The 24,818-nt window shown below is 41.4% G+C and overlaps 1 protein-coding gene across 6 annotated transcripts in view; it reads right to left on the bottom strand.

Annotated features, from left to right (window-relative positions):
• The window catches only part of LOC143298125 (2-succinylbenzoate--CoA ligase-like), a 42,391-nt gene that overhangs the window by 13,871 nt on the left and 3,702 nt on the right, over window positions 1-24,818 (bottom strand). The window contains exons 1-2 of one of the 6 annotated variants that reach the window (XM_076610837.1): window positions 1,201-1,657; window positions 36-173 (exon numbers count right to left, since the gene is read on the bottom strand). In XM_076610837.1, coding sequence (XP_076466952.1) covers window positions 36-142 — 107 coding nt within the window. In that variant the 5' untranslated portion in view covers window positions 143-173; window positions 1,201-1,657. Of the gene's footprint in view, window positions 1-35; window positions 174-497; window positions 811-1,200; window positions 1,658-24,818 lie in introns of those variants that run through there. The other 5 variants (XM_076610841.1, XM_076610835.1, XM_076610836.1 and 2 more) reach the window with 5 other exon arrangements.

The following is a 24,818-nucleotide window of genomic DNA, read 5'->3' as shown; positions in this document are numbered from 1 at the left end:
TGTAAGGTCTAAGCTAACACAGCCACACCCCTGACCTGGTGCCGTGTTTGTCAGTGAAGATGAAGGCAGGCCTGTGGCTGTCGTGGCAGCTCCAGTAGTGGAGCAGTTCCACCATGGTGGTGTACGGAAATGGCTCCGACATTGTCCTTGTTCCCTGTTGTGTCTGGTGTCTTCTGGCAGGCAGACAACGTCAACCAACTATATAAACAAGGGATTCAACTGTGCACTCGCCTTGAGCTACCCACTTGGCTGACGCACGCGATATTTGATTACGTAGCGATATCAGATTACGAATTATTGCCTCCGGCCCACCGGCTGTTGCAAGCAACTACTACGTCCGTCATATTTTTTAACATTCTGAACAATTAACAGGTTCCTCAGTTTAACAGCTTTATAAACATCCAAAACATGCAACAATTAGATCATAATTTTGCTTTAAACTCATCATGGAAGCTCAACCGAAACGGAAATTTGTCTAACACGTTAGTGTACTTTACCTGACGCAGTAAATATTTTTAGGATAAAGTCCAGGCTCGCAGTTCGCTGCTAACAGTAACCCCAAATGACGAAACTGACGTGGTCCCGTGGCAGTCGGGTACCGCCGATGAGAACGAAGCCAATCAACAAATATAAATTAAAGATAAACGAATATCATAAGAATTACACACAATAGTCTACAATCTCTTTTCACTGACATGAAAAACTATTTAGCAAGATAGAGTGGAGCATACAATCCCCGTGTGCCTCAGTCAGTCTCTTGGCACAAAAGGCAGTTTCAGCTGTGCTCTGGTTCAGGTGACCCGGTTACCCAATTCACCAAGTCATCGCGGTAATTGCACGCGGGGCAGACGGAAAGAGGAGTGGTGTAAGGCGAAAAAGAAACGTGAGCTTGCGTGATGAAATCAGCTCCGTTCTGCTAGTCATCGCCTGCCTAGTGCTGTGTCGCTGAGCCGGAAGTGTTTGTGTGTGTGTGTGTGTGTGTGTGAGTGGGAGGGGAAGAGGAATGAGCACTCTTGCAAGAACGTGTACATGTGTTTACATTCTCTCTCTCTCTCTCTCTCTCTCTCTCTCTCTCCAAAACTGGCATTCAGAAATAGAACACAATGAAAAGTACAGCTGGCACTACTCGTTTAAAGATACATTTGGCGGAGAAAAGTATTTGTCATTTATTACCACCAAGAAATTCCGAGATACCCTTACACGATTCCGACTTAGAGCGTGCGGACTGAGGAGTCATAAGGCATGGTGTCGAACTGAGGCTGAGGCAAACAGCACTTGCCCAATGTGCGGCTCTGAAAAAGACGACGAAATTCACGTTTTATTCCACTGTCCTGCATATGCACACATACGAAACAGATATCCATTCAACATAGAATCAAGTCCCGTTGATGACTTGACCCGCATGCAACACGTGCTAAAAAACGAGAACGAAGTGATGGTAACAGCTATGTCAAAATTTCTTACCGTAGCACTTAACTGTAGGCAGAAAGCACTAGAAAATGGGCAGACAGTATAAAGAATCAAGTAAAAGGTACGCAATCATATACAGATGACCCCTAATGCTAATGAATAAACGGATTCACTAATTATTATATAAGCAAATGAATTATGACCATGGATGGTCCACATGTTGTTTGCTCTTTTGTTATTCTTTTCCCCTACCCTTTTCTTGCATACAGTTGTTGCAGTGTGTTTCGTGGTATTTGTTTAATTAGTTTTTTGTAATCCCCCCTTGTCAAAATGGCTGTGAATGCTTTTGACAATAAATCATCAGTCAATCAATCTCTCTCTCTCTCTCTCTCTCTCTCTCTCTCTCTCTCTCTCTCTCTAACACAAACACAAGCGCGCGCCCGAGGTAAAGTCTTCCAGAGAAATGGTGCTGAATGGGAAAAGCAAGAATCACTGAAGGATCTGGTTTTAACACGGGGAGCACGTTGTCGCCATGAATTTGAACGTGATCTGAGCTGCTGTGGGGGCGTGTAAGTTTGAAAGACTTCTTGCTGATACTGAGGAACAGCAGCTGAAATGAAGTTAAGAGTTGCGACTTTGTTCTGAAAGCCGGGTAACCAGTGTATAGAGCAAGCAGAAGAGAGGTAATATTGTCAGTCTTTCTGGTTCTAAAGATTAACCTTGCTGCTGCATTTGAACCTTCTGGTGTCAGTTTACAATAGACATTGAGGGCAACCAATGAGGAGTGAATAATAATAATCAAGTCTGGATAAGACAGAGTCAGAGTTTGTGTTGCTCGAGTAATGAGATGCCCGGGCTTGCTCAGCAGCTGCACTGTGGCCGGGTCTCACCTGGCGGACGACACTTAGCGTCTGGTGACTGGGGCGTGGTCGTCCAGTGCGTTGGTCATGATGGAATCCTTGGGGTGCCTTTACCCTGCGTACTATGGATAAGAACCGTGAGTGCCTTCTGATGACCAGACAGATGCGTCAGAAAACAGGTCACCGTACGGGCCAATCCACGCGTTTAAACGTTACCCAAACAAGCCTTGGTACACCTATTATATGGAAAGGAAGGGCCATCGAACTTGCAGGCGTTTTGTGAAGGGTTAAAAGCCTGCATGCATCGAGAAAGGGTTTCTTCAAGTTTCACGTCCCTTTTCGCCACATGAGACACGCCGCAAAACGTGTGAATGGTGTCCCCAGGCCAGCAGACATTAATTCAAACAAAGCGATATGGTCACCAACCGTACGTCTGTTGTTCCTACTCTCCGGAAATCTATCCCTAAGAACATTTAAGACGTCTACTGTTACTGTCCTTTATATATAAATAAAACAACAAAAAAAGCAGTTATATCATATTAATGATATTACATCCAATGTCATCCAAAGTCATGTACTTTCCACCCATACTGTCTAAATCAGTTGCAGTTTACGCAGGCACAAAACGAGAGACAGAGTGAGGGGAGTGAAGGGGCAGAGAGGGCCTGTATGAGAGACTTGCCTGGAGGACAAATGAACGCCTGAGCCCAACTTAAAGACGGACAGAAACAAGGAAAAGCAAACCGCGGGGTTTGAAGGACAGACAAGATAATTATGGAACGTTTTAGGTAGTGTCACTCATGTGTGTGTGTGTGTGTGTGCGTCTCTGAATATGTGTTTGAAGGAAAGACAAGATGAATATAGAATGTTATTTTTAGGCAGTGTCACGACCTGTGTGCGTGCGTGCGTGTGTGTATGTGTGTGTGCCTGTGTGTGTGTGTGTGTGTGTGTGTGTGTGTGTGTGTTAGTGTCTCTGTATGTGTGTTTGAAGGAAAGACATGATGAATATAGAGAATGTTATTTTTAGGCAGTGTCACGAACTGTGTGCGTGCGTGTGCGTGTGTGTGTGCCTGTGTGTGTGTGTGTGTGTGTGTGTGTGTGTGTGTGTGTGTGTGTGTGTGTGTGTATGTGTGTTAGTGTCTCTGTATGTGTGTTTGAAGGAAAGACATGATGAATATAGAGAATGTTATTTTTAGGCAGTGTCACGAACTGTGTGCGTGCGTGTGTGTATGTGTGTGCCTGTGTGTGTGTGTGTGTGTATGTGTGCTAGTGTCTCTGAAGGAAAGACAAGATGAATATAGAATATTTTTAGGCAGTGTCACGACCTGTGTGAAGCGTGCGTGTGTGTGCGTGCCTGTGTGCCTGTGTGTGTGTGTGTGTGTGTGTGTGTGTGTGTGTTTAACCATGTGTATACACTTTTCTTTATGCTTTGACATGTTATTTTCATTACCTGTGCATGTGAGGGTCTATTGACAAGGGGATAATTCTTATATCCCCTTAAATTCAAAACATTCTGCTTATTAGCGTTTCATCAACAAACAAAAACTATCTCTGTATTACACTCTCACAGTACAGTAAACAAGCTGAATGAAAATAATGAAAACTTAATAATACAATCAAATTCGACCATCCATTACGACAGTGAAAAAGTTTAGTGTATCAGTTATCTACCTTACCAACTTAACATAAGAAAATCAACTTTAACCATGGACATCCTCCTCATTTACTTTTGGTATTGTTCTGGTCAGTGTGATTATGCTTATTCTTTGTGCTTCTGAAATAAATTTAGCTACTGACTGTATATGTTCATCATCAGACGATAAAACAGACAACAACAACAACAAACCCCAAAAACATCATGCCTTTTAGCTGGATGAGATTTTTAAAATGTACATTTTTTCTTACTTTATCGTAGAATTTACACCGAAAACAAAAAATGTTTTTCGTCATCTACGCTAGATGCACATAAAGGACGTGGCGGTTCTCTGGATGCTCCAGGTTGAAACCACAATTCATTTGCACTGAGGCCAAATGTCCATAGCCGAAATCTTGCAAAATTTAACCTGTGCCACTTATCTGTGATGACTTAGAAATTTTTCAGTCTGAAATATACGTTTGAATGAGAAAAACCAACTCATCTCGCAAGTCTGTCTGGTTAAACGTGATTGTGGAAGTTTCTATAATTCCAACCACCACCACCACCTCCCTCCCCCGGAATGGATCAGTTAGGCCAGGGTCTGTTTCCCAGCAGTCTGAAATCAGTTATATAAACTGCTATCAGTCATACTATATTATTGTTACAGAACTTCACACACACACAAACACACACACACACACGTGAACACAACAAACAACTCTTTCATTTTATAAATATCTATGTATCCTCATGTATAAAGATTTTTTTCTTGTAATCTCTCTCTCTCTCTCTCTCTCTCTCTCTCTCTCTCTCTCTCTCTCTGTCATGCACCTCTAATTCAGTAAATACATTCCACATTTGAATATATTTTGTGCTTGCTCAAAACATGTCTACACAAATACATGATATATATATGAACACAACAAACTTTCATTTATCATATATTTATTATCCTCATGAATAAAGAATTTTATCTGGTAATCTCTCTGCCTTTTTCTCATATACATCTAATTAGGTAAATACATTCCACATCTGAAGCTGTTTTATGCACAATTATTGTTACACAACCTCTCTCTCTCTCTCTCTCTCTCTCTCTCACACACACACACACACACACACACACACACACACACACACACACACACACACACTCATCTAATAAATATTTATGTATCCTCATGTATATTTTTTTTCTTGTTATCTCTCTCTCTCTCATGTGTGTGTGTGTGTGTGTGTGTGTGTGTGTGTGTGTGTGTGCGTGTGTGTGTGTGTGTGAGGAGTTTGAAGAAATTCAATATCAAAGTTCAAATTCACAAGACATGTCATAGTATTCAGATCTATATTAAATTGTATGATATGAATAATATTGATTCAACCCATACAGGCTCTGTTTTTGATTATAATGATGTTATCAAGTTGACAGTATCTGTTGTTCAGGATGGCTGTGTTTCAAAGGCGTGTGACACTGTGTTGTCTAGCCTGGTGTCGTTTTCGTGGTGCAGGCCCGGGGTAGTCTGCCGCTGATGCAGAAACTGAGCCAGTGGGGAGTTGTCAGACTGGTCAGTTTTGAGGGTGGATGGCTGACTGACTTCATCATTGGTTACTGTCTCTGCCGTTGTTGTTCTTTCCCTTCTCTACCGCCTTCATGTGATGTCGAACACAGTGTGTAACAAGCATCGTCTGCTACAAGCATGACTGACATCAGTCTCGGGGTAAATGGCGCCCCATTTTACCATCTAATTTTATAGTTTTAAAGTTGATATGAAAATTGAGTATTTTATTAAACTAATAACATGTAGAGCCAAGTACGAGTACTTCTAAACGTCGTATGAAGTGAAAAGGACTTAATTTTGAAAAAAAAGTAAAGACTGGAAATTTCCACGTTTCATCAAGGGTATTAACTCTCATGGTTCATTATTTTAAACTGTGAATTCCGACTGATTTTTTTGGTATTTTTATGGCAGTTTGGGGCATAATCCAGTAAGTGATGAGGCGTTCACAAATCTTTCTCTGAATAAATATTTAACGGTCTCCTTCTCCAACTTCCATCACATGTTATAGTGTATTGTGGATTGAATATTGTATTGAATGGGCAGGTCAACTACTTGAAACAAAATGTCGCCCTTCGAGCTTGCGAGCACGCGCTTTGATTATGTATAAATATATGTACGCAATTGATTTTTGCCCATGACCTTCAAGGCTCAGCCAATATATCTGTAAAGTCCACTCATAGTATTGATTTTAGTATTTTCCGAAAAAAGACCACTTGGGCGAATGAATATAGTTAAAGCCCTGTATTGAGTATAATTTCAAAATGTAATGTTTAAGATGAGAAAGATCAGTTTAAAAGCAAATTAACCACTCTAGCATTAATTACAGATTAATTTCCCTTTTTTACTATCTACACCAAAGACATGCAAAATAAATATATCTTCCACGCTTTGCAAAAGAAGTTCCTGTTTGAACAAAAAATGATAAAAATGACTGTTCTTGTTGTTGAGTCAGAATATCAGATCAAAGTGCCAAGTTTAGAGAATAATAATAAAATAAAATAAAAACAAGAGAGGCAGGGCCTTCATGACTCACTAATGATACTTTTAAAAAAAAATCTAATTGTTAAAATGTGTTCTGTATTTGTTATTATAAAGCTTCGGGTTAAAAGAAAAAAGAAAAAAAAGTCCTAACAGCAAATTCGAACCCCGCGTGTTCGGGTGAGAAAAAACGGTCTTAGCCATTACACTATCGGGGCTCCTTAGCTGACGTGCAAAAATATAACATTTAAATATGCTTTTTTAAAGGGCGATACATCGATTGCGGCATTCGCAGTGAGAACGCTGTTTAAATCATATTCTGGTGTATCTTCGGCATTCAAAAAATCTTTAAGGGCAATGAAAAATTCTTTTAAGTCCGCGGTAAAGGAGACGTGGCTATCGCCGCAATCACACAGCAACATTTAGCCGTCTTCTCTGGATCTAGATAGATGTACAAGTTTAGTTACACCCGGTTGACACGGTCAATTCAATTTCTCTTTTATGTTCATTCTAGTTTTATAGTTTTAAAGTTGATATGAAAATTGAGTTTTTTTGTTAAACTAATAACATGTAGAGCCAAGTTCAAGTACTTCTAAACGTCGTATGAAGTGAAAAGGACTTCATTTTGGAAAAAGTCAAGGCTGGAAATTTTTGTGTTTCGTCAATTCAAGGGTAGTAACTCGCATGGTTTATTATTTTAAACTGTGAATTCCGACTGGTTCTGTGGATATTTTTATGGCAGTTTGGGGCATAATCCAGTAAGTGATGAGGCGTTCACAAATCTTTCTCTGATTTTATATTTAACGGTCTCCTCCTCCAACTTTCCATCACATGTTATCGTGTATTGTCGATTAAATATAGGATTGAACGGGCAGGTCAACAACTTGAAACAAAATGGCGTCGTTCGCGTTCGAGAAGAATATGAGCACGCGCTTTGATTATGTATAAATATGTGTACGCAATTGATTTTTGCTCATGACCTTCAGGGCTCAGCCAATAGATCTATAAAGTCTACTCGTAGTATTGATTTTAGTATTTTCCGAAAAAGACCACTTGGGCGAATGAACATTGTTAAAGCCCTGTACACAGAGTAAAACACACAAGCTTTTTATGTATTGAGTATAATTTCAAAATGTAATGTTTAACATGAGAAAGATCAGTTTAAAGCAAATTAAGTCCCCTAGCATTAATTACAGATTAATTTCCTTTTTTTTTTTTTTACTATCTGCACCAAAACGTTTGCAAAATAAATAAAACTTCCATGCTTAGCAAAAGAAGTTCCTGTTTGAACAAAAAATGATAAAAATGACTGGTCTTTTTGTTGTGTCAGAATATCATATCAAAGTGCCAAGTTTAGAGAATAAAAATATATAAATATAACAGTAAATGCAGTTTGCATATAATTTGGCTTTTTTTTTTCTTTTTTTTTTTTTTGGTGCCCATCCTAGAGGTGCAATATTGTTTTAAACAAGATGACTGGAAAGAACTGAATTTTTCCTATTTTTATGCCTAATTTGGTGTCAACTGAAAGTATTTGCAGAGAAATGGCAATGTTAAAGTTTACCACAGACACAGACACACACACAACTGAACACCGGGTTTAAACAGACTCACTTTGTTTACACAAGTGAGTCAAAAATAAATATAACAGTAAATTCAGTTTGCATATAATTTGGCTCTTTTTTTTTTTGCGCCCATCCCAGAGGTACAATATTGTTTTAAACAAGATGACTGGAAATAACTGAATTTTTCCTATTGTTATGTCAAATTTGGTGTCAACTGACAAAGTATTTGCTGAGAAAATGGCAATGTTAAAGTTCACCACGGACACAGATACACACACACGTGCACACACACACACACACACACACACACACACACACACAGACAACCGAATACTGGGTTAAAACATACTTTGTTTACACAAGTGAGTTAAAAAAACCGTTGAATTCCATAACAATGTACTTTCCCCATCTGTGAATTTACCTATAGTCCCTAAACTTCGGCTGCATATGTAAGTATAGGTTCAATTTATGTGTCAAACATTTTCCAAGACAGATATTAATAAACAGATTTAAGCTTTTAAATTGTTTTTTTTTATTATTTCAGTATTTCAGTAACGCCTTTCTTTGCTTTCCTGCAAGATTCTTCCAGGCACAATTTTTGCTTAATTTTAATGAAAAATATATAATTCCCAAATTTTCATAAAAATTTGTTGCTTGAACATCCTCATTTCCATAAAGCCATTTTTCCTGCACTGACAGATGTCCACCCATTCTCTAAATACAAAAAATGTTAGTTTTATCCAGGTTAACTGTTAAACCCAAACAGTCTACTCCTTTTAATGCATTTAACTGGTTTTGCAAACCCATAACAGTTCCAGACAAAAGAATAACATCGTCCGCAAATAGAAGTAAAAATATATTGATTGCTCCCGGAATTATCTGAATTCCAAGTCTTCGTTTTCTGAGCAATTCTATTCTTAATTCGTTAATAGAAAAGGAGAACATTTGTGGACTCGACAACCTTGCTTTACCCCATTTGGGCAATCAAAATATTCTGAATACATACCCTTCGCACGCACGCATGCAAGCACTGACTTATAAACACCTCTAAGAGCCTTATATAATTTGCCATTCACACCACTTTCACGCAAAACATGCCATAATACATTAAAATTCACGGAATCGAAGGCCTTCCTGAAGTCTATGAAAGCAACATAACGTTTTCTGTTACTAAGTTAGTATCTTTGCACAAGTGTGTACAATTTGTATTTGTATTTCTCTTTTTTGTCACAGCAGATTTGTTTGCATGAAATTCGGGCTACTCTCCTCAGGGAGAGCGTGTCGCTACAAAGAGCGGAACCAATTTTTTTGTATTTTTTCCTGCGTGTAGTTGTATTTGTTTTTCCTGTCGAAGTGGATTTTTCTACAGAGTTTTGCCAGAGCCAACCCTTTTGTTGACATGGATCTTTTACGTGCGCTAAGTGCATGCTGCACACGAGACCTTGGTTTATCGTCTCATTCGAATGACTAGCGTCCAGACCACCACTCAAGGTCTAGTGAGGGGGAGAAAATACCGGAGACTGAGCCGTGATTCGAACCAGCGCGCTCAGATTCTCTCGTTTCCTATGCGGACGCATTACCTCTTGGCCATCACTCCAGCCAATGTAAATTAATGATCTATTTTGCTAAAGTTACTTCTAAAGCCTGCTTGCTGTTCCATGTTTTTTTTCTTTTTCAGATCATTTGGTTAATCTCTTGTTCAGTATGTAAATGTACACTTTACTTGAAATACGGGTAAGCGCTACTCCACGATAATTGTCGGTGTTGTTGACATCCTTTTTGTGAATCGGGATAAGTATGGACTTTGTCCATTCAGAAGGAAAAGTACCATTTTCAAAAAGCTGGTTGAATATTTGACAAGAAAGCTTACAATGGCTTTATTTGCATACTTCAACATATGTGCAACAATTCTACCTGGTCCTGTACTCTTTCCCGTTTTCAAATGTCTAATGCCAGCAATAACCTTTTCATTAAATAATGGGTCATTAAACAATGGTTCAAAATCATCTTCGTCCTTTAACTGCATGTGTTCACCTTGTTCTGCATTATGTATTGATTCATTTAAAACACACACACACACACACACACACACACACACAAAAGATCGTACCATTGTTTTATGGAAATTTCATTATATACAAAATCCTTTCTATTCACTGATCTTAATATTGCCCAGAATGTCTTGGAGTCTTAAACTGAATCTCTAAGTTTTCTTAATCTGACTTCCACAAACTCTTGTTCTTTTCTCTTTCTGAATGTAACATGTTCTTTACGTGACAAAGCATGCGCTTTTCATTCTTCTTCTTTGTCTTTTTCTGTTTTACATCTCTGGAACCTCTTAAGTAAACTTTGAACTTCTTGTTTCTTTAGTTCACTCTCATCATAAACCACTCGTTACACTTCTTTCTTCCTTTTCCTACTCTTCTCACCATACAAGCAGTAGCCCCATATAAAGCGCTAACAAACATGTAAACATTCATTCACATTCATATTTGATATCTCCACGGCTTTCTGTAAACTGTCTTGAAATTCCAGACTCTCCAGCTCATTTTTGTACACAGAAGCATTTTCCTCTGACCACATAATTTTTCGTCACCTTGCTGTCTAAGGTTTCTATTCCCTGAATAATCATAGTTTTTGTTCCACGTGAACTCAACTGGTAAATGCCACGAATCAACACAATCACCAACACACAAAGTTCAATTGCAAATCATAAGAAATCAAAAACAGTCAGTTACACTACATCCGTTTGATGATACAAAAGTATATAATAATAATAATAATAATACATAGTTTTTCTATGGCGCGATATCCAGCACCAATGCTGCTCAAAGTGCCTTACATCATAGTTGACTATAAAAATGCCTTAAAAAACATATCAACCGCTATCTGACAATGGAAAACATCCAGTGTTTTCATATGAATGCAAAAGCACACTAAAGATTATATAAGCTATGAAGAAAATATGGCTTAGATGCATTTCATAGAACACCCACACACACACCACACACACACACACACACACACACACACACACACATATATATATATATATATATATATATATATATATATATATGTGTGTGTGTGTGTGTGTGTGTGTGTGTGTGTGTGTGTGTGTGTGTGTGTGTGTGTCCCTCCCTCAGACACACACACTGACATTAAATATCAACTACACTAAAAACAAAATTGCATAAACTTTAAAATATTTCATATTTTCTAACATAGAATTCTGTTTGGACATACATGTCTACACACTTACACACGCGTACCGGAACACTAACCTCACAAACACATGCACGCACGCACACACACGCATACACACACACGCATACACACACACATGTCCATTAAAAATAACCAGATAGAAAAAATGACATCACATCTAAGACCAAAACTACATAAAATACACAATGCATTAAAATAGGACTACAAAAATACTAGCACAAAGATACTTGCCAACAAGAATACCTTGGTTTAACCATTCCGCCCAGAACAAAAATGCTTACGGAAAAGGTAAGTTTTCAGATCTGACTTAAAGGAATGTAGATAAGAATTTCTAAGAGATGAAGGTAGAGAGTTCCACACTTGGGGAACCTGAGCTCTGAAAGACCTATTTCCAGCGCATTTCAGATTAGTCATTGATACTTTAAGCAGCTTTTCATAACTGGATCTTAATGTTCTGTGCGGTTCATATGTTTCCAATACAGAGGAGAGATACAATGGAAGAGACTTGTCAAAATGTTTGAAGGCGAGTGTTGCTATCTTATATATTCACCCTCTTTATCGCCCCGACAAAAGCCACTTAAGATAGTCATATCCAACAAAAAACATAACTCAAGTAATGATTTACCAAAAGTGTTAGTAGTATTATATTTAAAACAACGTGAACAACTGTCTTCATAATTGTTATCATATTCTGTACATCCCAAACAATTAGTCATTGTCATGTGACCGGTTGAGGTTGAGGACCCACCTACAACCCGACCGGCCCCGCGAAATCTAATAAAAGAAACTTTAAGAAAAATGGGTCTCCGGATTCTCGCACGCTCAATTAAGTGCAGCCAACGCCAAGAATTTATACACAATACCAAACTTTATTCACTCACTCGCACAGACATACTGAAAACCGAAACAGCAGTGAGGCCTTAACTATTTCCCTTAATCCCCCCCCCCAAAAAAAAAAAATAAATAATAATAATAATAATAATAAATAAATAAATAAATTACTGACCCGCTGCCCATAATTCGCCTCACTATGTCAAGCTTTGTTCTTTTTTAAGAGAGAAAAAAAATCACACTCGCTCGAACACACTCGCCCCTCTTGTGTACTGCTCTTACACATGCACACGCATCCTCTACCGTCCATGTCGGGCTTGCATTGGTCCTGAACAGTGGTCCGAGGCACGCACAAACCGCCAAGACGTCGGCAGACAGAGTCCTGGACTTCCTGCAGGCAGGCGAAGTGTTGGGATACACGGCGAGCACGCCGGGGCGAGGACAACACAGATGATGTGCCCAGGTCACACTCAGGCACAAGGGGGGACTGCAGCACCCGGGAAGATGGCCGATACACGGGAGTACCGTAACCTCCAGAGGACATCAGGCACCCAGGGAAACTGTAGGAATCGTCTGACACTCTTCGGAGCTGTAAAGATACCCAAGCCAAGAGTCAAGCACAAGAAAAACAATGCATGTGCTAAAGCAGACACATAGAGGGGTTTCGCACACACTCACACGTACAACTGAATGCCTTAATACAACTGTTTATAATTATCTCAAAAACAACAAAAGAACAGAATGTGCACACAGATATACATAAATCTGAATCCACAAGGATTGGAAGGAGCCACACTGCACTGAAATTAAAGTATATATTTTAAATGCAGCAACAACAAAAAACCTGAAATACATATCATTGGCCGCTCCCTGTCTATAGAAAAACAAAACAAAACTAGCATTCTTCACTCTCTTCCAACCTGACTCACCTCAAGAGCTCATGAGGGAAAAAAACATAAGGGAGATTAAATCCCTGGAACTGGAACGCAGTTCCAGACCCCCTGGTCGGACATGACCCAGGACATGCAGTGGCACTGGAGGCCCCAAAACCGAACTGAATCGGCAAAAAAACTCCTCTCACTCCAAAATGAATGGAGCAGGACTAGAAAAACAAACCACCTCTCCCTGACTGGGTGCAACTGCCAGTGAGTAAAGCATCTTACGATGCCCACGACATCGACAGGTGAGTTTTCCTCATCAGACCTGTAGCTCAGCTTAATAACGTGCAGATACACATGCACGAGAAAAAGAAAACAACCTGAGCTGACTACGAGGGAGGGAAGGAACACACACACTCACGCGCGCGTACACACGCACACACACATGCACGCACGCACAGACAGAAAAAAAGAAAGGGGGAAAAAAACACAGCGAAAATCATGACGTATTCGAGGGGTCAAGTTGACCAAAATTTCCTTTTTTTCCATCACTACACTGTCGCACGGGACAGTCATCACTTCATTTTCAGCTTGCTGGTGTCCTGTTCTGGCATTGAAATCTGTTGTCATAATGTACACTTCATCTTTTTCAATTTTTTGCAGTAATGCTTCTTCCAAAATTAAAATACCATTTTTGATAACCTGATCTCTGTACACAGGTCCTCCTGGGACAACATAACAGGGCACTAATACAACATCTGTATCCAAGTCAAACAATTTTTTGTCTATCCTTATAGCAACAGTATTGTCACAACACCTTTATTTCGTAAACATTATTTTCGATACTCTTTCTTACTAACAGCAGCACACCTCCTAAATTTCTACCCTGCAAAGATATTTTCTTAGCCGGTGCATGAAACTTTACATAATCTTTGAAAACCCCACTATACTGAAACGATGGATAAAGAAAAGTTTCAGTCAAACAAAGTCAAATTTATTTTACGTAATTCGCGAAAGACAGGTCCTTTAATTTGCCATACAAATTTTCAACGTTATATTTCAAAAACGTCCATCGAATTGGATGGCCGGGCCTGCCCAATGGCTTTTAGAGCCGCTTGAACGAAGGTGCCTGTCGCTCACACTGCCACACCCCTCCCTCCGCCACGAACTGCACCTGTCGAAGATCTTGACTGGTTACCCAGGTAGGCGTGCATCCCCGTCTGTGCACACCACCGTAAAAGGGGGAAGCCTGCACTGCTGCCCTGACTCTACACTGACTGCCCGGGGTGTCTGGGGTGGGGAAGGGGGAGAGGGCTCCCTGTCCACGTCATTCATTTTGTTCTGAGTGTTGTCTGTCACAGTCATTCTCTGTGTATTGTCAAGACAAGGGGACATGTTCTGTTGGGTGATTGAGCCAGACACACCATCTTCTCTCAAAACTGAGGAGCGATCAGTGTGTGCTGTGTCAGTGACACCTGCACTGCGATCAGTCCCCCCCCCTCCCCCCGACAACTTGTGCGAAGGTTCGGGGATCTGGGAGCCTGTGGCCGATTACCAACTGCCCCTTCTAAAAATAAGCCCGTTTTCCCTCTCTTCTGGCACTGGCAACAATCTGGGCCTGTGGCCAGGTCAAGACATTGGCAATTTTCACCCCTCTTTCCTGCTATCATTGTCATGTTTCTCTGTTGGTAAGCAATGTCATTGTATCTTTCCACTTGGTAAACTTGACAATCATGGGTTTGTTTTGTCCTTGTTGTACATGTCCCGTCCGGTGTGCTCGTACAATGTCGTCAACAGTCCAGTTTTTGTCTTCGTCAATGCTGTTGACAATGTCCACTACAGTCTTTGCACATGTGTCAAAAGACTCTCTTGGCTCTTGTTGAGAAATCCCCCCAAACCGCAGGTTATCTCTACGTGAAAAGTTCTCCAATCTGTCTGTGTCAAATTTCAGTTGGTCAGTCTCTTTTCTCATTTCGTCATTTTGTAACTGAAAGTTGCTGAAATTCCTCTCTTCCATAATTCGAATCCTCAAACAGCTGTTGTATGTCTGCTTCATGTTGGTCACTGTCTCTGTCAGGTGCCCGAGGTCGGTTTCAAGTCGGCCGCATTTTCTGCATATTTCTTCACACTTGTTTTATTTGACCCGGTTCGTCTTTGATTTCACCCAGGTCGTGTCGTATCAGTCTCGTTTGTTCTGCAAACAGCTATTGCATGGCTTGCATCAGTTTGCGATGCCATCTTGTACTGTCAGTGTGTCTGTCACAGTGTCGCGATGCCATCTTGTACTGTCAGTGTGTCTGTCACAGTGTCGCGATGCCATCTTGTACTGTCAGTGTGTCTGTCACACGGTGTCGCGATGCCATCTTGTACTGTCAGTGTGTCTGTCACACGGTGTCGCGATGCCATCTTGTACTGTCAGTGTGTCTGTCACAGTGTCGCGATGCCATCTTGTACTGTCAGTGTGTCTGTCACAGTGTCGCGATGCCATCTTGTACTGTCAGTGTGTCTGTCACACGGTGTCGCGATGCCATCTTGTACTGTCAGTGTGTCTGTCACAGTGTCGCGATGCCATCTTGTACTGTCAGTGTGTCTGTCACACGGTGTCGCGATGCCATCTTGTACTGTCAGTGTGTCTGTCACACGGTGTCGCGATGCCATCTTGTACTGTCAGTGTGTCTGTCACACGGTGTCGCGATGCCATCTTGTACTGTCAGTGTGTCTGTCACAGTGTCGCGATGCCATCTTGTACTGTCAGTGTGTCTGTCAATGTCACATTTGGTTTAAACAGTATTTCATTTGGAACACGTTACAATACAACGCAGATATCGATGAATAATAATAATAATAATAATGATGATGATAATAATAATAATAATGATAATAATAATAATAATGATAATAATGGACATTTGCTGAGCGCTTTCCTCCCTTAAAGAGAGCTCAAAGCGATTTGCAATAAACATCAAACACACACACGCGCGCGCGCGCAATAACTCACAAAAGAAAGAAAGAAAATTATTATTTAGCGCACAATAATATAAAACAGATTCAGAGACTACGCGTACTACATAAAATACGAACGAACGAACGAACGAACGAAGTTTTTTTATTGAGGGAAGTGGAATAAGCATACATGTGCTTTTTTACATCCAGCCCTCAGGGCAAATGGAAAATGAAAATGAATCAAAACATCCACAAAGTAGCAAAGAGATGAAGAAATAAAGACATGACATTCACATTCACATTTAAACATCTACATAATAAACATGTACATCTACATAATCATGATACAAACATCATCATATCATGAAGGAAAAAGATCAAACCATGCACCCCCCCCCCCCCCCCCAAAAAAAAAAACAAACAAACAAAAACAACAAACAAACAACAACAACAACAAAAACAGAAACAAAACAAAAACAAAAAAACACAGCCCCTCCCAAGCCTCCCCCCCCCAAAAAAAAAAGAAAAAAAAAAAAGAAAAAAAAAAAAAGTATTCAGGACACTGATTGTGGTTATATATCATTAAGTAGTGCGATAGCCGTTAGACATACAATTAAACTATATATGCGTATTCAATAAGATAAAGTCAAGTTAAGTAGGATTGTTGACATAATTGTCCATAAGGTGTGTATGGTAATGTTTTTTGAATTCTTGAATGCTTTTCTGAACATTAAGATTGGATGAAATATTGTTCCATAAACAGCCTCCTGAATAAATGAGACTGGATTTAAACAGATCTACTCTTGGAATGGGGATCATAATCTTGTTGGTCTGGCGGACTAGCGTGGTGGGAAATCTATCTCTCAAAGATGGAGCATAATTAGACATGATTTTAAAAATAAAAACTGCTTTGTTGTATTCAAGTTTAAGCTTTAGGGGAAGAATATCTAAATGTCTGTAGTCGTCAGCAGTCAGTGATGAAGATTTCAGAAGGATTAATTTAAGAGCTCGTCTATGCAGACTTAGTAAAGGTGACAAATTAATGACAAATTAAGTCCCCTTGCATTAATTACAGAGTAATTTCCCTTTTTTACTATCTGCACCAAAACGTTTAAATAAAAAATTCCATGCTTAGCAAAAGAAGTTCCCATCTGAACAAAAATTGATAATAATGACTGCTCTTGTAGTTGTGTCAGAATATGAGATCAAAGTGCCAAGTTTAGAGAATACAAAAATATATATATAACAGGAAATGCTGTTTGCATATAATTAGGCTTCTTTTTTATTTTTTATTTTTTTGGGGGTGCCCATCCCAGAGGTGCAATATTGTTTTAAACAAGATGACTGGAAAGAACTGAATTTTTCCTATTTTTATGCCTAATTTGGTGTCAACTGACAAAGCATTTGCAGAGAAAATGGCAATGTTAAAGTTTACCACACACACACACACACACACACACACACACACACACACACACACACACACACACAACCGAACACCGGGTTAAAACATAGACTCACTTTGTTTACACAAGTGAGTCAAAAAAAGAGAAGAAAAAAAAGGTTATAATGTACTATGTCTACGCATACTATTCTGCACTCATGAATCAATTTGGTCCCTTTCAGTTCGCCTGTAGAGCTAGCAGATCAGTTGAAGATGCCATTAGCATAGGTCTCTACCACGTCCTCAGAAATCTCTAAAATCCTAACAGCTATGCCATGATCCTTTTCATTGGCTACAGCTCTGCGTTCAACACAATAGTACCATCAAAATTATATTTTAAACTGAAAGACGGCTCGCTGCCTGAATCAATTTGTGCATGGATCCTAAATTTTCTAAAATGCAGACTCCAAGTTGTTAAAGTTTGTGACCTCACCTCCTCCATATGCATTTTCAACATAGGCACCTCCTCCACATGCATTCTCAACATAGGCACCCCACAGGGATGTGTTCTATCCCCACTGTTGTACTCACTATTCACACATGACTGTGCAACTCAAAATGAATGTAACACCATAGTCAAGTCTGCCGACGATACTACTCTAGAAGGGCTGATTACGAACAGTGATGAGTCAAAATATAGGGAAGAAGTACTGAAACTTGTCAGTTGGTGTGATCAAAACAACTTAGAACTCAACGTATCAAAAACAAAAGAATTAATTTTAGATTTCAGGAAGACCCGACCTGACCCCTTACCTGAACTTTACTCTCTCCCTCTCTGTCTGTATCTTTCTGTCTGTCACTCACTCATTTCATTTGCCTGAAGAAGAGCCTGTGGCTTGATACGTCGCCTCTTTTATCCCACGTAAGTCGACTTTTACCAAGATTCTTTTAGTCTGCCTCTCGCTGACCCCTTACAACTTTTCATTAAAGACAAGCAAGTAGACATCATCAGCGAATTTAAATTTCTCGGTCTGGTCATTTCCAACGATTTGAAATGAGAGAAAAATACGGAAAAAATTGTTAAGAAAGCACAACAGCGCCTGTACTTTCTTCGGCGCCTCAAAAAGTTAGGAATTAAAAAATAAATCCTGGTTGATTTCTACCGAGCAGTCATTGAAAGTGTGCTAACCTTCACTATTACGGTTTGGTACGGAAACAGTTCCAAGGCAGAGAAGTTGCAACCCTTAACAGAATCGTAAAAACTACCACCAAGATTACCGGGGCTGATCTACCTTCTGTAGAAGACATATATTATAAGCTGCTTCCAAAAAAGCAAAATCAATCAGCCAGGACGAATCACGTCCAGCTTTGGGGATTTTCGAGATGCTCCCCTCTGGTTGATGGTACAGAAGTATAATGACGAAGGCCAATCGCTTCGCCAATAGCTTTTTCCCTAAAACAGTCAATGCCCTGTCTCTCGAACAAATCCAGTATGATAAATAGAACTATGCAATCAACAACCATCTTCCTGAAGATCCAGTCAGCCCCATCCACATGTAAAATGCGGCTTCTGTTCAAACGTACGTGTGTGTGTGTGTGTGTGTGTGTGTGTGTGTGTGTGTGTGAGAGAGAGAGAGAGAGAGAAAGAGAGAGAGTGTGTGTGTGTGCAGTGCGTGCATGTGTGAGTATGCACAAGTTTTTGTATTGATATGCACTTGTATGTATCCTGTTTTCTACTGTATCTGTTTGTGTATTATTTTCGATTTATGTTCATACCTTGTTTTGTACTATCGCCCCCAATATTCCTTCTTAACCCGGTACACTTGGTAATAAAGACATATTCTGTTCTATTCTATAAAGATTGTAGGTATTGCCTCGCCTTCAAAAAGAAGAAGAAAAATAAGAAAAAGACTGGTGTTGAAATTGAAATCCTTTGATTCTCATATACGTAGTTCTTTTGTTTATTGATCGGGAAAAGAGTTTGTTTGTTTATTGTCAGTGGAAAAATTACTTGTTACTATTTATTTCTAGTGTTTTTGACATCACTCTTTTGGTTTGTATTGTGTGTGCAATGTTTCAGTGACACCAGCTGGCACATGAAGTACACATATTGCCTTCCTTGCCTTGCCTTGACTTACCTCGCCAGTCTGTCTCTGTGACACCACCACCACCATCACCATCACCACTACCACCACTACTGTCACCATCACCATCACCACTACCACTACCACCACTACTATCACCACCACCATCACCATCACCATACCACCATCACCATCACCACCACAAAATCTTGATATCTTAAAAACTACAACCATCACCACCATCACCACCACCAACAACAACAATAATGATACCAACACGACAACTACAGCTTAACCATTAATACTATTACTACTATTGCTGCTGCTGCTGCTACCACCACTACTACTACTACTACTACTACTACTACTACTACTACTACTACTACTTCTATCAATGATGATTATGATCATGATCGTTATCATGATCATAGTCACAATATGCCATAACATCGAAAGTAACTGAAGTGAAAATTGGTAGATTTAACAAATGAATTATTACACATTGTTTTATGCAAAAGGAATGGAGACAATACACACAAAGTAGACAAAAGGCACATGCAACAGGGTTAAAATCCTTTCAAAGCAGACAGACAGACAGACAAATAGAGTATGTACGTGTGTTTGATTGTGAGCAGTTCATACTTAAATGTGGGTGCTGCACGTGCAAATTATATGTTTATGTACGTTTGTTGTGCCGCGTCACATCAATTCAACCAGTGCAAAGTTTTGTTCCGAGTTCAAACGTTTTCCATGTGGGTACAGTTCATATATTAGTTCTGATTTTTCGAGACAGGTGAAAGAAAGCCACCCCCAAAAGGACCATCTTTTATAGTCATCTGTCAGCTGATTGCGTGAGTAAACTATCTTTTATAGTCATCTATCAGCTGATTGCGTGAGTAAACTATCTTTTATAGTCATCTATCAGCTGATTGCGTGAGTAAACTATCTTTTATAGTCATCTATCAGCTGATTGCGTGAGTAAACTATCTTATACTTTACACACGTGTTAGAACTGGAATCCGAAATGTTACAACCAGTACGCCTATTTCCTCACTAACCTTGCTTAGTTAAATAATGCAAACATTTTTATCTAAATGTTGAGGATAATCAAGATTTTTAACCAAAATTATAAAAAGGGTTAAATGTCCAGTGCGATGAATTCATACACACTGGGTCTAGCGCCCAGTATAGAAAGGCTGGGGCCAGTCCTCTCCTTCCGCTGTTTTAAACTTCCCCAACTACTGGGTGGAGTGAGGGACATTGAAGTCAGGTGTCCATTCACACCTGGGTGGAGTGAGGGACATTGAAGTCAGGTGTCCATTCACACCTGGATGGAGTGAGGAACATTGAAGTCAGGTGTCCATTCACACCTGGATGGAGTGAGGAACATTGAAGTCAGGTGTCCATTCACACCTGGATGGAGTGAGGAACATGGAAGTCAGGTGTCCATTCACACCTGGATGGAGTGGGGGACATTGAAGTCAGGTGTCCATTCACACCTTGGTGGAGTGAGGAACATTGAAGTCAGGTGTCCATTCACACCTTGGTGGAGTGAGGAACATTGAAGTCAGGTGTCCATTCACACCTGGATGGAGTGAGGAACATTGAAGTCAGGTGTCCATTCACACCTTGGTGGAGTGAGGAACATTGAAGTCAGGTGTCCATTCACACCTGGATGGAGTGAGGAACATTGAAGTCAGGTGTCCATTCACACCTTGGTGGAGTGAGGAACATTGAAGTCAGGTGTCCATTCACACCTGGATGGAGTGAGGAACATTGAAGTCAGGTGTCCATTCACACCTGGGTGGAGTGAGGAACATTGAAGTCAGGTGTCCATTCACACCTGGATGGAGTGAGGAACATTGAAGTCAGGTGTCCATTCACACCTGGATGGAGTGAGGAACATTGAAGTCAGGTGTCCATTCACACCTGGGTGGAGTGAGGAACATTGAAGTCAGGTGTCCATTCACACCTGGATGGAGTGAGGGACATTGAAGTCAGGTGTCCATTCACACCTGGGTGGAGTGAGGAACATTGAAGTCAGGTGTCCATTCACACCTGGATGGAGTGAGGAACATTGAAGTCAGGTGTCCATTCACACCTGGATGGAGTGAGGAACATTGAAGTCAGGTGTCCATTCACACCTGGATGGAGTGAGGAACATTGAAGTCAGGTGTCCATTCACACCTGGGTGGAGTGAGGAACATTGAAGTCAGGTGTCCATTCACACCTGGGTGGAGTGAGGGACATTGAAGTCAGGTGTCCATTCACACCTGGGTGGAGTGAGGGACATTGAAGTCAGGTGTCCATTCACACCTGGGTGGAGTGAGGGACATTGAAGTCAGGTGTCCATTCACACCTGGGTGGAGTGAGGGACATTGAAGTCAGGTGTCCATTCACACCTTGGTGGAGTGAGGAACATTGAAGTCAGGTGTCCATTCACACCTGGGTGGAGTGAGGGACATTGAAGTCAGGTGTCCATTCACACCTGGATGGAGTGAGGAACATTGAAGTCAGGTGTCCATTCACACCTGGGTGGAGTGAGGAACATTGAAGTCAGGTGTCCATTCACACCTGGGTGGAGTGAGGAACATTGAAGTCAGGTGTCCATTCACACCTGGGTGGAGTGAGGGACATTGAAGTCAGGTGTCCATTCACACCTGGGTGGAGTGAGGAACATTGAAGTCAGGTGTCAATTCACACCTGGGTGGAGTGAGGAACATTGAAGTCAGGTGTCCATTCACACCTGGGTGGAGTGAGGAACATTGAAGTCAGGTGTCCATTCACACCTGGGTGGAGTGAGGAACATTGAAGTCAGGTGTCAATTCACACCTGGGTGGAGTGAGGAACATTGAAGTCAGGTGTCCATTCACACCTGGGTGGAGTGAGGAACATTGAAGTCAGGTGTCAATTCACACCTGGGTGGAGTGAGGAACATTGAAGTCAGGTGTCCATTCACACCTGGGTGGAGTGAGGAACATTGAAGTCAGGTGTCCATTCACACCTGGATGGAGTGAGGAACATTGAAGTCAGGTGTCCATTCACACCTGGGTGGAGTGGGGGAAATCGTAGTGCCTTTCCCATGGACATAACACCATGCCGAACCATGGCATCCCTGGTCAACTCTGGATCAGATGTCCTGAGCTTTTTAACCGGTTCTGACTCGGCGCCTCCCATGGGAGATTATTACAACATTAATGATACAACTTCGAAGGCTAATTCATATTCTAGGCAAGGCGCCGGCATTTATACTCATTTTATTTCATGGATTAAGAATTCGAAAAAAAAGAAAAAAGATTTACACGATGTTGTAGACGTTTTGCTAAAATAACCTGCAAGCAGTCGTGGGTTGTTGTGTATGTATCGTCTTCGTCCTCGGAGTGGGAGTGAGTGAACTGTTGATTGACAGACATAGGTTTTATGCGTTCACTTACTTTGTGGTTGTGTGAATTCCCATCCACCTTCCCACAACCCAGCCCCTTCTTCCCTGACCCCTCCACCCCCCTCCCCGCATTCCAGCTATCCAGGAATAACAGACGTCCGGCCAACTGTCACTGAATGAATCTGGCCAACTATCAAGAAGGAAAGGCAAAATCCTTATTCATTCCCCTCCACTCCTGTGTGGGGCTGGCGAAATGAACGTCCACGCCTTGTGAACACTGCTCATTCTGTCTTGAGGGGATAGATTCTGTTGCCGGAATAAAAGACATCTGGCCAACTATCAATGGATGAAGGACACACGCACACACACGCACGCACACACACACACACACACACTCACACACATCACACATACAAGCGCACACTCACACACAATACACTTACACATGCACATGTACGCAAACACACACACACGCATGCACACACACATGCATACACACATATACCCCTTCAACAGCCCCTACACCCCGAAAATAGACACACACACGCACGCACGCACGCACACACACACACACACACGCTCGCGCGCGCACGCACACACACACACACAATTTATGTAAAAATGTCAAAACACACACACACACACACACACACACACACACACACACACGTATACGCCCCCCACACCCCACCCCCGCCACCGCGCCCCCCATCCTCCAACACACACACACACAAACACACACACACAGAGCTCGGAACATTAAGAATAAGATATCGAGCACACCCACCCACACCCACACCCACACACACACAGTGGGTACACTTATGATAAAATATCAAGCACACACGCACACACAAACATAACAAACACACACACACACACACACACAGAAACACAAACACAAACCCGCACACACACACACACACACACACACACAGTGGGTACACTTATGATAAAATATCAAGCACACACGCACACACAAACATAACAAACACACACACACACACACACACACAGAAACACAAACACAAACCCGCCCACACACACACACACACACACACACACACACACACACACCTACCCCCCATCCACACACACATAAGCACAAACATATCCATTAAACGAGCAAATGAAAGCCGAGTGGGTGTTGGCCTACATTTTGGGTAATGTGAGATGATACGGACGAGAGCGGACTGGGTGCAGCTGCAGTAAAACACTTGTTAAAAAATGTGCGTTCAACCCCTTTTCCCTTCCAAGCTTACACATTCCTACAATCTCACATTACACACGCACACACACACACACACACACACACACACACACACAGTCATATTCAGCATTTTGTGGGCCAGAGCGCTCGGTCCCCCAACTGCCACGAATTCATGTTACTTACGTCAGTCGACACACAATGTAAGGTGAAGGTGACACGAGCGGCTTGGGTTCATGTGCACCCCTCACTGCATGTATTGTCGCCCCTCCATACATTGTCACCGGCGACAACAAAAGGTGCAGACCCCTCACTGCGTGTATTGTCGCCCCTCCATACATTGTCACCAAGCGACAACAAAAGGTGCAGACCCCTCACTGCATGTATTGTCGCCCCTCCATTCATTGTCACCAAGCGACAACAAAAGGTGCAGACCCCTCACTGCATGTATTGTCGCCCCTCCATACATTGTCACCGGCAATAAAAGGTGCAGACCCCTCACTGCATGTATTGTCGCCCCTCCATACAGTGTCACGGGCGACAACAAAAGGTGCAGACCCCTCACTGCATGTATTGTCGCCCCTCCATACAGTGTCACGGGCGACAACAAAAGGTGCAGACCCCTCACTGCATGTATTGTCGCCCCTCCATACATTGTCACCAAGCGACAACAAAAGGTGCAGACCCCTCACTGCATGTATTGTCGCCCCTCCATACATTGTCACCGGCAACAAAAGGTGCAGACCCCTCACTGCATGTATTGTCGCCCCTCCATACATTGTCACCAAGCGACAACAAAAGGTGCAGACCCCTCACTGCATGTATTGTCGCCCCTCCATACAGTGTCACGGGCGACAACAAAAGGTGCAGACCCCTCAC

This window comes from Babylonia areolata, chromosome 23, assembly GCF_041734735.1.
Source record: "Babylonia areolata isolate BAREFJ2019XMU chromosome 23, ASM4173473v1, whole genome shotgun sequence".
NCBI classification, from domain to species: Eukaryota; Metazoa; Mollusca; class Gastropoda; order Neogastropoda; family Buccinidae; genus Babylonia; species Babylonia areolata.
This window is presented reverse-complemented; position numbering and strand designations above follow the sequence as displayed.